Source organism: Acipenser ruthenus, chromosome 4 (assembly GCF_902713425.1).
Source record: "Acipenser ruthenus chromosome 4, fAciRut3.2 maternal haplotype, whole genome shotgun sequence".
NCBI classification, from domain to species: domain Eukaryota; kingdom Metazoa; phylum Chordata; class Actinopteri; order Acipenseriformes; family Acipenseridae; genus Acipenser; species Acipenser ruthenus.
Window position 1 is genome coordinate 40,989,059 of NC_081192.1, and position 12,961 is coordinate 41,002,019.

The 12,961-nt window shown below is 45.0% G+C and overlaps 1 protein-coding gene across 1 annotated transcript; it reads left to right on the top strand.

Moving 5' to 3' along the window:
- Positions 1 to 2,043: 2,043 nt before the first annotated feature.
- On the top strand, positions 2,044 to 5,504 carry LOC131736881 (uncharacterized). The gene has a single exon (XM_059022383.1). The coding sequence runs from the start codon at positions 2,199 to 2,201 to the stop codon at positions 5,088 to 5,090; it is 2,892 nt and encodes a 963-aa protein (XP_058878366.1). The 5' UTR covers positions 2,044 to 2,198; the 3' UTR covers positions 5,091 to 5,504.
- Positions 5,505 to 12,961: the final 7,457 nt, after the last annotated feature.

Consider the following 12,961-nt stretch of genomic DNA (forward strand, 5'->3'; position numbering starts at 1 on the left):
CGGTGCTCGGTGCCTCGGTGCACGCACCTCGACGCTCGGTGCTCGGTGCACGCACCTCGACGCTCGGTGCTCGGTGCCTCGGTGTACGCACCTCGACGCTCGGTGCTCGGTGCCTTGGTGCACGCACCTCGACGCTCGGTGCCTCGGTGCACGTACCTCGACGCTCGGTGCTCGGTGCCTCGGTGCACGCACCTCGACGCTCGGTGCTCGGTGCACGCACCTTTGGTGCACGCACCTCGACGCTCAGTGCCTTAGTGCACGCACTCGACGTTTGTCTTCAGTGCTTGGTGCACGCGCCTCAACGCACCTTAAAGCTGTTCGCTTGGTGCTCAGTGCTTAACGCTCGGCGCTCCTATTACTGGCACGGTACGCTTGGGCATACAACGTGCTGCACCATGTCATTTCACCGCTGTGTCACCTGTGGGACGAAGTTACCGGCTAATGACCCGCATGAGGACTGCGTGTCCTGTCTGGGGCCGGAGCATGCGGCATCTGCTTTGGCAGACAAAGCCTTTTGCACGTTATGTGCAAGTTTTCAGACGCGCACTCTGCGTCGTAGGGCGAGGAGAGCAGTCGGGGATCGCTCCCCTTCATCTGGGTCGTCACACACCCTTTCCGCCCCGCAGCCTTCTTTGGCTTCCCCGCCAGCGAAGCTGCCTTTTTCCAGGAGTTCGCCTTCCCAGGTTACCCCTGGTCAACGATCTCCTGACGTTAGGCGTAAGAGAGACCGCTCCCACAGCCTTTCTGTAAGGCGAGGCCCTTCTCCTCGCGGCGAACGCCCCCGTCAGATCTCGAGATCCTGCTCTAGATCGCCCCGAAGGAGAGGACGTTCCCGTTCTCCTCGTCGCGACAGGCGAGGTGGTGTAACTGAGCTTACTAGTAAGATGTCTCAGTTTATGGACCTTATGATGGGGCAGCAATCGTTGCTCATGTCCCTGGCCACAGCTCGGGCCGCAGAGGAGCCAGTCAGACCGGCTGTCAACCAGCCGATCATCCTACCACAACCCCTGTCCGTTCCAGTTGCGCAACAGGACGCATGGGACGTGGATGCTATCTCTCGAGATGCATCAGAGGGTGAGCCTCTCCACGGAGAGGATAGTGTGGAGGCAGAGCTCACGTCCCACCACTCAGAGTCTGAGATGGAGGTAGGCGTGGATGACTCTTTATGGTCCCTAGTAGAGCGGGCGACTCGCCACCTGGGCTTAGAATGGCCTGCCACTGAAGAGCCTAGGCGCTCTCTTTTTGAGTCGCCTTTGGCACAGGGCCAGCAGTCTAGGACGCTTCCGGCCTTCCCAGACTTTGTTAAGGAGGTGCAGTCCACTTGGGGGACTCCAGCCTCCGCCCCGGCAACCTCGCGTAAGGCGGCTGCCTTTACCATGCAAGGTGCGAGTGAAGCGGGTCTGGCGTCATTTCCGCCAGTTGGCGCTGCGTTCGCAGCGTTGGTGAAGTCACCAACACTCTCTGGGTTGGTGAAAGACCCCACCTGTCCTAACAAGCAGTGCAGGATCACCGAGGTGCACCTCAAGAAGGGCTATTCGGCGGCTACAGAGGCAGTTAGGCTGTCCAATCTGGCCAGCCTCCTCTCAGTTTATCAGGCTGCGCTAATAAAGGATCTCCCAGACTACCCTTCGGTGTCTCTGAGAGCAGAGTTGGGGCTAGTTGCCCAGCTGCTGGTCAAGCTAGCCCAGCTTAACGCGCGGGCCCAGGGCAGGAGCATCGCGTCTCTGGTGGTGGCCAGACGACAGCTCTGGCTCTCGCAGGCGAGAGTCCAGGAGCATGACAAAGCTCCCTTGTTGGATGCCCCAATTACACCGGGGCACACATTTGGCCCAGCGGTGGAAGAGATGTTGCAAAGCTCAGCTAAGGCTAGAGAGGCATCACAGCAGTTGGCTACGATATGGCCGCGTAGGCCTTTCCAGGTCAAACGCCCACAAGAACATCAGTGGCGTAGAGCACCACCGCAACACCAGCCGCGTCCAGGGGGTACTAAGACCTCCCCGGCGGATACAGCAGCGCGTGGCCAAATTCCAAAGGGACGACCGCAGCGCACAGGGTGGCGACCTAGAGGAGGCGGCAGACCACGCCCTCGTGGCGCTGGCCAGGCCCCTCGTGAGCGAGCGAAGCCTAAGCAGCCCTGAGAAAACCAGGCAGCCATTAACCCAACCCTATACTGTTCCACAGCTTCTGTTTTGGCAACAATGCACCAGCGATATCTGGGTGCGCAAAACTATACTCACCGGGTACACCCTTCAGTTCCGGTTAAAACCCCCCCCCTTCAGGGGGGTGGTGGTAACTGTGGTGAAGGACGTGGTTCAGTCCTCAGCTCTGAATGTGGAAATACAGGCATTGCTCAGGAAGCGTGCCATTCAACTAGTAGACCCTGCTCTGACCGACCAGGGGTTCTACTCCAAATACTTCCTTGTGCCAAAGAAGGACGGCGGGCTCCGCCCTATTCTAGACCTGCGTGTACTGAACAAATACCTACGGGTGTTGTCGTTCAAGATGCTCACGCACAGGCACATTGTCCAGTCTATCCGGCAGGGCGACTGGTTTACCACCATAGATCTGACAGATGCGTACTTTCACGTTCCCATCTGTCCGGGTCACAGGAAGTATCTACGATTCGCATTCCAGAGCAGGGTCTACGAGTTTTGCGTCCTGCCATTCGGCCTGTCTCTAGCTCCTCGAACCTTTTCGAAGTGTATGGACGCCATTTTAGCTCCTTTGCGGGCTCAAGGCGTCCGACTGCTGAACTATCTGGACGACTGGCTCGTCTGCGCGCAGTCAAAGGAGCAGCTGGCACAGCACACAGTGATGGTTACAGACCATCTCCAGCGGCTAGGTCTGAAGGTCAATCCAGACAAGAGCCGCCTCGTGCCCAGCCAACAGACCGAGTTTTTGGGTCTGCATCTGGACTCAGTGTCCATGGAAGCGACCCTATCGACACAAAGAGTTGCCTCATTAGAGCGGTGTCTCTCCCTATTCAGGTTGAGAGAAACAGTCAGCATGGAGCTCTGTCAGCGCATGCTGGGGTTGATGGCTGCCGCCTCGCAAGCCCTTCCTTTGGGCTTACTACACCAGAGACCTCTGCAGGCCTGGTTCAATGCCTTCGCGTTGCACCCGCGGAGAGACAAGCACCGCAGGTTGAGGGTATCCCGAACCTGCTGGGAGGCATTACGCTGGTGGAAAGTTCAGTCGAACATCCGCCAGGGCGTGCGCTTGGGTCCCATCTTCCGAAGGGAAGTTATCACAACCGACGCTTCCAACCAAGGTTGGGGAGCAGTCTGGAACGGGACAGGGACCCGTGGAGTGTGGTCAGGACCCTGGAGGTCAGCCCACATCAACGCTCTGGAACTCAGAGCAGTGGACCTCGCCCTTCGGCACTTCTTGCCAGTGCTTCTAGACAAGCACGTGTTAGTGCGGTCAGACAACACCACAGTAGTGGCGTATATCAATCGCCAGGGCGGATTGCGGTCCCCCGGTCTTCACCGGATGGTAACGCGGCTGTTGCTCTGGGCTCAACCGCGTTTAGCCTCTCTGCGTGCAGTTCATCTGCCGGGCAGAGTCAATTACGCAGCGGATCTCCTGTCCAGAGGAGGTCCTCTTGCGGGCGAATGGCGTCTTCACCCTCGGGTGGTAGAGCGCATCTGGGAATGGTTCGGCACAGCGCAAGTCGATCTCTTCGCTTCGCGAGAGACCACGCACTGTCCTCTATGGTTCTCGGTGAAGGACCTCGACAGCCCCCTGGGGGTGGATGCACTGGCTCACGAATGGCCGCCAGGGCTCCTGTATGCCTTTCCACCGATTCCGATGCTCCCCGCCTTCTTGGAGAAGGTCAGGGTAGAGCGAGCGACAGTGATTCTGATCGCTCCTCGGTGGCCTCGGAGAATATGGTTCCCGAGTCTAGTGCAATTACTGCACGGCCGCCCGAGGGAGCTCCCTCTGCGGGCGGACCTGTTGTCCCAAGCTCAAGGAGAGCTTTGGCATCCGAACCCCAAACTCATGCAGTTATGGGCTTGGCCCCTGAGCGGGAGCGCCTGTCAGCCTTAGGGCTTTCGACTGCAGTTATATCGACCATCCAGAGTGCGAGAGCGCCCTCTACTAGGTCGCAGTATGCGTATAAGTGGCAGTTGTTTCAGAGTTGGTGTCTGGCTGAGAGCCACGACCCAGTCTCCTGTCCTATGGCAGTAATATTGCAGTTTCTGCAGAAACTGCTGGATGAAGGGAAATCTCCTTCTACACTTAAAGTGTATTTAGCCGCCATTTCGGCTTGTCATGTACGCATTGACGGTTTATCACCTGGTTGCCATTTTTTGGCATCTCAGTTTCTGAAAGGCGCAAGACGCTTGCGGCCTCCAAGAACGACCAGTTTACCGTCTTGGAGCCTTGATGTGGTGCTAGAAGCCCTTACCAAGGCACCATTTGAGCCTCTCCACAGCGTGGATATGAAGCTCATATCTATTAAGACTGCATTTTTGCTGGCTGTGGTATCAGCAAAACGCGTGAGCGAGTTACATGCACTTTCAGTGCATCCTTCTTGTACTCGTTTTGCAGGAGACGGTTCTAAGGTCTCCATGCGCCCTAATCCGGCCTTTTTACCAAAGGTTATATCCCCGTTCCACATGAACCAGTCAGTCGAGTTGATGGCGTTCCATCCTCCTCCTTTTTCTTCCCCAGAGGAAGAGCGGTTACACATGCTCTGCCCCGTGAGGGCATTGAGGTGTTATATTGACCGTACAAGGACTGTGAGGCAGACAGAACAGTTGTTCATATGCCATGGTTCTAGATCTTTGGGTCAGCCGCTGTCTAAACAGCGCCTTTCCCACTGGATAGTGGATGCTATTAAATTAGCGTATGAATCTGCAGGCCTTCCGCCACCAGGGCAGTTGAAGGCGCATTCTACTAGGGGTATGGCGACATCCTGGGCCCTCTTTCGAGGGGTGCCGGTGTCTGATATTTGCGCGGCAGCCAGTTGGGCTACGCCGCATACTTTCATGAGGTTTTACAGGTTAAATGTACTGGATTCCTCTGCTCCACTGTTTGGAGCATCTGTTTTACACTCTATGACGCCTCAGGATGCGGACGTATAGAGTGGTAGATAGCATGGTGTTGACTGTTCCACCTTTAAGACAGGTGTCATTACGAGCATAGACGCTGAGGCGCAGCTCCGCATATGCCTAGATGTACTGCCTACGCAGTTGCGTTATGACGTAAGTCTGTCCTACTGCCGAGAATCCTCCCTCGCGACAGCTAGGGTACACTGTATCCCATGTTGATGGTTATTTTCGACTTGAAAGGGAACGATAGGTTGCGGATGCAACCCCGGTTCCCTGAAAGAGAAAATAACCATCAAGCTGCGAGGTCGCTCCGGTAGCCTTCACGGCCTGAAGAGCAAAAGAGGAAGTGCATCCCCACGCGCGCAGTTAAGTAAGCTCCCAGGGGGGCGGGCTTACACTGCAGCTGGCGTGGGGGCCTATCGGCAGCTTTGCTATAAAAGCTCAGCCTACCGGTGCTGCCTGACGGCAATATCTCATGTTGATGGTTATTTTCTCTTTCAGGGAACCGGGGTTGCATCCGCAACCTATCGTTTTTTATTTTGTGATGCGGTACACAGGGGTTCCATTTAAAAAAGGATGTTATGGCTAAATTAGTTGGCATCCCTGTATGCAGTAGTACAGCATTATGAAAGGCGAAACAGAGCAGAGCCTTAGTTACTTTTCCATATGATTAATATTCTGCATGCATGCTATGTAGAACTGGAGTTCCTTGTTTTAACATGACAAGTGAACAGTGTTTGAAGCATTACAGGTTCAATAAACAAACTGCTTTTGACCTGTTAGCTGTTAAGAGATGAATTAGAGACTTTCACTTTATGGCAGCATTATTTGCTAGATTCAGATTTGTGTGCTAGGGAAAGGGCATTCTGCCTTAAGTTTTCTTGCAATTGGCTTTTTAACAGAAGAACAAGTCAGTCTGTAAAACTGCTATACAGCATTTTATCAGCATTCCCAGATAAAATGTCAAAGCTGACAAGCCAGCTTTATGTTTTTTACAGTCCTGTCACAGGGCCAGCAAAGCACATGACAATAGTTTTGTGTAAAGAACCACAACAAGGTTATTTAGTGATTGTGTCCACGTGCCAATAATTGCTACTCCATTGCATAAACTGTGGTTCTATTCAGGTATTTTATGAAAGGATTAATGTCATAAACAATGTGGCTGCCAAACATCTGGATTCTAGCCATAAATAATATGTGAAGAAATACCACTGCTGCTAATTACATGGTTTGACAAACTGTTATTAATTACACCGTGTAACAATTTTTTTTTTTTTTTTGGTTCCTGGGTAGTAAGTGTTATTTCCTAATTGCTTATGCCTCAAAAGTATAGAAAATGGTTGTTATTCCCCACAAACTTTGCTTTTGTGACCAGGACAGTGATATTTTGAAATTTACCTATTTTCCAGAACATTCCAGATAGATTCAGTGCTGAGTAAACTTGGAGTAACTTCTAGAACTTTCTAGAACTTTCCAGTAATATAAATAGTAGTATAAATACAGGGGCCTTAAGCCCACCAGTTCAGTTTAGTTCCAGCTGCCTAAGTGGATACATATCTGCATTTTTCTGAGATGGCATCAAGAGGCTGCAATGGTGGCATTCCTGATGGGTCTCCAAGGCAGTTTTACCAAGTTTCCCTGCTATCTTTGCCTTTGGGACAGCAGGGACACCAAGGCGCACTACCACAGGCGGGACTGGCCACAGCGGACCGAGTTCTCTGTGGGGAGGAACAACGTCAAGTGGGATCCACTGGTGGACCCCCGGAAGGTGCTGATGCCACCACTGCACATCAAATTGGGCCTTATGAAACAATTTGTCAGAGCTCTAGATAAGGAGTCGGCAGCCTTCAAGTACCTTCAAGACTTCTTCCCTAAGCTGTCTGAGGCAAAGGTCAAAGCCGGTGTCTTCGTCGGACCACAGATAAAGAAGATCCTGGAGTGCAATGAATTCCCCAAGAAGCTCAGTAGTAAGGAGAAAGCGGCTTGGAACAGTTTTGTCGCAGTGGTTCAGGGCTTCCTGGGCAATCACAAGGCCGAAAACTATGTGGAGCTGGTTGAGACTCTGCTGAAGAACTACGGCACAATGGGCTGTAGGATGTCCCACAAAGTCCATATCCTTGATGCTCATCTTGATAAATTCAAGGAGAACAAGGCGAGCGCTTCCACCAGGATATACTGGACTTTGAACGCCACTACCAAGGACAGTATAACGAGAATATGATGGGAGACTACATTTGGGGGCTGATTCGTGAAAGTGATTTACAGTATAATCGTAAATCTCGAAAAACTACTCACTCCTAAATCTTTTGTAGTCATTTTTGTATTACTTTAGTATAAATACATGTTAATTTGGATTCATATGTTGTTTTTTTCTGACTTTATGTGAACGAAAAGACACAAATTCGCCCATTTTCTCATTGGAAATAGGTAAATTTCAAAATATCACTCCTGGTCACAAAAGCAAAGTTTGTGGGGAATAATAGCCATTTTCTTACTTTTGAGGCATAAGCAATTAGGAAATAACACTTACTACCCAGGAACAAAAATTGTGTTACATAGTGTTATATAACATTTTTAATGAATCTTATTGATGTAGCCAAGTTAATTATTCTTTCCAGAATGGGCATGTCATTCCAGAATGGCCATTTTACATGTTAACATAATAATGTATTTCTCTTCAGGAATTGTGTTGCAGTTTTTGTTTTTTTACCTTTTTGTTCTTTGCCATAAGGCAAAGGATAGTTTTGAACCAAGGCAGTGTTGTTGATTCCATTCTTGGGCAGTTTTCCCTGAAGCCACTAAATTTGCATTCAAGTTTTAAGTGACATCCCTTTAATATAAAGACCCAAGGGAAAAAATATGTCAATATTTGTTTGATTCCCTTTAACTACCACTGCACATCTGTAAAATCAAACTGTCCCTTTGATATTTTCAAGATTTCCTATAATTCCATACTCGAAGAAGCAGACAGGCTAATCAAAGACATTCACAACTCTTTCAAATTTGTCGCTGAAGCAGTTTTATAAATGATCAATATAGTGGCTGTAGGAATGTATAATCAGAAGCTACACTAGACAGTCCATATTAACATTCTACATTTTATGTATTTCATAGATAAACAAGGCTTGAAGTATTAATGGTGTTTTTTGAAAAGTTATACCTTACTACCTTTTTTCTTCTCTGTGAGACTAGCTATGTGGCAATCAGTTAATCTAAACCAGGGGTCTCCAACCCTGGTCCTGGAGAGTCCCAAACCTGCAGGTTTTCTAGGTGTCTTTACGTCATCAGTGGCTAAAGATCTGGAACACACGTTAATCTTGACTAATTAAGCCAATACTTGGTTAAATTAAGTAACTCAGAGCTCGGTTAAAATGAAAATACTGTCCAGGAGATCCTGTAGCTCTCCATGAACAGGGTTGGAGACCCTTGTAGTAGCATATCTTTATAGAAGCATCATTTAAACCTTTAAATTATTAACCTTTCTGAGTTTTCTCATGTTTTTACAGACCGGAATGAACTAAAGAGATCAACATGCACTGTTGGATGTTTGATTTTCATAACCTTTTGACCCTTTTTAATACATAATACAGATTAAGTAGTTAGTATAACACTGTTTATATTGATTTATAACCCACTGTGTATTACTGGTATACTATATACTAATGGACTACTCATGAATGGTGAGAATTATTTTGTATATTAAAACAACAATATATTTCACATACATTTAATGAAGATAACAAAAAAGCAAAATGGTACATTTTTTAAACAAAAAGGATAACTCTAATTTTGAGTTTAATTGTACATTAGTAGACAAAGAGAAGGTGGTGATACTTTTTTTTATTGGAGATCTATTTTGAGGTCTTGAAAGCTTTTGATTAATTTTTGTTTAGTTAGTCCAATAAAAGGTATCACATCTATCATCTCTTTTTGTCTATCTTCTCTGGACTGTTATGGCTACCATTGAATCTATCATTGTACATTACTGTAGTGTAACCCTTTAAAGAACCTGTTTGGGATCTTGTCATTATTACCATTCTGTCTTTTTTTCCTGCAGCAGTCTTGGATTGCTTCCAAAACTCTGGTTATATTTTATATAAGCATGACATAAGAAATCCCTTTTAGACACTGGAACAAAACATTTGAATTGTAAATCCATTTCACCACTACAAACTATTATATGTAATGTTTTTTATGGTAGTTGACAATGCCTGTATATTGACTTCACATAGTGAATGCAGAAATCTTGTGCCATGCATGCCGGATGGAAGGGAGTCATACTGTATGCCTAGAAGGGTGAGGGAATCTAATATGATCTGTAAAGAAACATGGATCAGGCCAAGGGTGGTCGTGGAACTATGTGTGGTGACCAGGATGGCAATGTAAGACAGGAAATGCTAGTTTATTAAGAACATTTGGCCTGTAGGAGAGGAGGTTTGTCTGGAGGATATAATGGACAGTCTTAACAAATTAAATCAGTAGATAATGTACATAGTTATAAGGAAGTGTAGGGGAGAAGAAAGAGGCTCTTGTTTAAAGGAATTAGATTTTGAATCACAAACAGCAGACTAGAAGGAAGACCATTTGGTAAAGTCCCTTAGGGGTACCATTCTTTAAAAAAAAAAGTCTGTCATTTCATATTCTTATTCTGGTTTGTCCTACAGCCAAATAATAAAGCAGCGTTTGCACAAAGCATTCAGAAGTAGATGATGATAACATTATTAACGTGTAGGATGGAACCCATAAGCACATTCGTTAAGGATAATAATGACATGCAAATGTGAATGTCAGAGACAGAATTCTAACAGTCAATTTTATAGAAAGAAAAGTACTAAGTGTCTTTATCTGAAACATTTTCAGAGACAGCATGGCAATAGCAAATTTGCAAAAGTTGGTGGAACACTACAGAAGGATTTTTTTTCCTTTTGCAAAAGCTTTCAGGATGGAGCCCTTACTGCTGCTAGTGCCAAATTCATTTTGTGTATTAATTATTCAGCAAAAATAATTCTTTGACTAAGGTTGCATGATTGCAATTGTATTCACTTTTGTACGAAAACCTTTTGTCAAGTATAGAACTCCAAATGTGGGTTTTTGAAATATACAGTCACAGATGAAAGTATCGGTGGCCTACACTGAAGGCACAGCTCATGGTAACAGATTAAGGACAAGCATTTAGTAAACTTTAAACACTCTTAAAATCAAACACAAAGCAAAATATACAATTTCTAATAATTTTTAGCAAAAAACAAACAAACATTTCATTTAAAGTATTCATTCATGACAAAAGTATTGGCAACCCTGCTTTACTATTTCGTGGTTTCACACATTTATCGTAATTCTTAACCTGTAAGTTATATCTTGTTGGTGCAATCAATCAGTACCTTTTTTATTCTTTGTATTACATTTTTAGACCTTTAATATAAAGGTAGCAATACTTTTGCCATGGACAAATATTTGAAATTGCTTAAGTGCTACCAGAAAGTGCGTAGTGTGGTCTTTGTCATGTTCATTAGTGGCTAATTTTCACTAAATGCTTGTATTTAACATGCTTTCTTGAATGATCTTATATTAAATGTAAACTGCCAATACTTTTGCCAATACCATATTAATTCCTATCTTTTCTTTTCAGCAAACAAAAAATATATAGATATTACTGTTTTTAATTTTGTATCTTATTAATCACAGAAAAAATCAATGAAAAGTTCTAACTCATGATGAATAAGGCTCTGAACCTTAAAGAGGGGTATAGAAATGTTATTAGAAGGCCAAATATTTGAATATAAATCAAGTAGTGAATGAGCTACACCCTCAGTGTATAAACTGTGAAAAATGCTGCTGATTGGGCCTGTAAAATCTGTTACATATGCTTAGTATTCTGCACAGACGTTCGTCATCTGATGACTTCGAAGACGGATCATATAGATAGAACAAAGAAGAGAATGGAGGAATGGGATCCACAAGGGGTTCTACTTATTCAATTGACCTGAGCAATGGCGGATCTATTGCTGTAATTTAAATCATTAGAAGGGGAGTGTAACAGGGCAAGGAGCCCTGTACATGGATTTTATTTATTTTTAGAACGGGGTTTCCCCCTCCGCCCCAGTGTTATTTTGTATTTGTTTTGTATTCTTCTTCTTCTTCTACTTGTTCTTCTTCTTATTATTATTATTATTATTATTATTATTATTATCGTTATGATTTATTTATATATGACGGCGAAGCGCCGCAGGTTTTGTTATTGTTATGTATAGATATATGACGACGAGAGTCGTGTTTAGTTATTGTATTGACGGCGTAGCCAAATGTTTGTTTTTGTTTGGTAGTGTGGATGGGCTTTCCATCCACGGTAATTTAAAAACCTTGTGCAGAAGCATGAAAACCTACAGTTTTGTGTTTAAATATTTTATTTATTTTTGTTATTTAAATAAACGGCGCCCCGCGTCTCTTTTGCACTGCAGTACTACCTGGTGTCAGAGTTTTGTTTGGTTCCTGCTTCTGACCTGACGTCACCACCCAGCCACCCTGTCACAGGGAGTTTGTGAAAATCAACATTTCTAATTGTGTCTGTGAGTCTCTCAAGAGTATGGTATGACTTTAAATGTAGGTAACATACCAAGATTGGTATATTTTAATATTTTAATGGTGTGGTGTTTATAGTATATCTTCCACTGTTCAATTGGACAGACCCAAAGTGCATTGAAATGTGTATCTGATTCAGTTGGCAATTTAAGCTGTGATAAAACCACTCATGCAATCTGTGGTTATAACTATAGGTTTAACTATAATTCCTGATTGATTGGTATTTCTGCTATAATCCAAATAGCTCAAATAAATTGTAGTACTTAGCCATTACTGATAGATTGCTTGTGTAAGTACCAAAACTTGCAATTTAAGATAATATTTTATTGGAATGTCCTGGAATGAGTTAATGTGTAGAAAAAAATAATGAGACCTGTAATAGGCTATTATTCATATTTTCAGCTTAAATCCACTGTAAATAAAATGAATAAATAGTAATTATTTTTAAAATGTCATACTTCAACATTAAGATTAGTGGTCTGTTTTTATATTTGGTTTATGTATGATTTCAATTGGCTAATAAATCATTTATGAAAATGAGGGGGGGAATTCAGAAGGACTCACCAGAGATTATCCAATTGCAGTCAGTAATGCCTACTGTCACAGAGTGACCCTAAAACCTGTCTTCCCTTGTACAAGGTGCAAGCACCTTTTCTGAGTAAAATGCAGCAGAGATTATTATTTATTTATTAGCAGACGCCCTTATCCAGGGCGACTTACTATGTATCACATTATTTTTACATACAATTACCCATTTATACAGTTGGGTTTTTACTGGAGCAATCTAGGTAAAGTACCTTGCTCAAGGGTACAGCAGCAGTGTCCCCACCTGGGATTGAACCCACAACCCTCCGGTCAAGAGTCCAGAGCCCTAACCACTAATCCACACTGCTGCCCACACTGGATTGCTCTTTAATAGAAACAGTTTAATTTCTTTGAAGTTTGCCCACTGATGATGGGAATGAGAATGTAGAGATGGGAGCCCAGCTAAGAAGATTTAAGTTTTTGCAGGTATTATTCTGTTAAAGACTGTCACTACTACTGGAAGCTTTGGGATACAAACTGACCATTTGTGAAACTGCAACAGATATTGTAATAACTGTTATGTGTTTTAAAGAATGTAAAGCCAGTAGAAAATATTATTAGCAGATCTGTGTAAGGCCTGTGAGAAGGAGTTCATTGCATTGAAGGTCAGGCCGGCCTGCTGAAAGTTCCAAACCTCCCTTATCAGGCAAAAGCATCTCTTTTAATTAGACTCAGAGCCTTAAAACATTCTTATCCAGCGAGAGCAGAATGGCAAACTCTATGGAACAGAGTTAATATGC

What these genes read in the sequence shown, in the direction of transcription:
- LOC131736881 (XM_059022383.1), top strand. Translation starts at nt 2,199, where the DNA reads ATGCACCAGCGATATCTGGGTGCGCAAAACTATACTCACCGGGTACAC.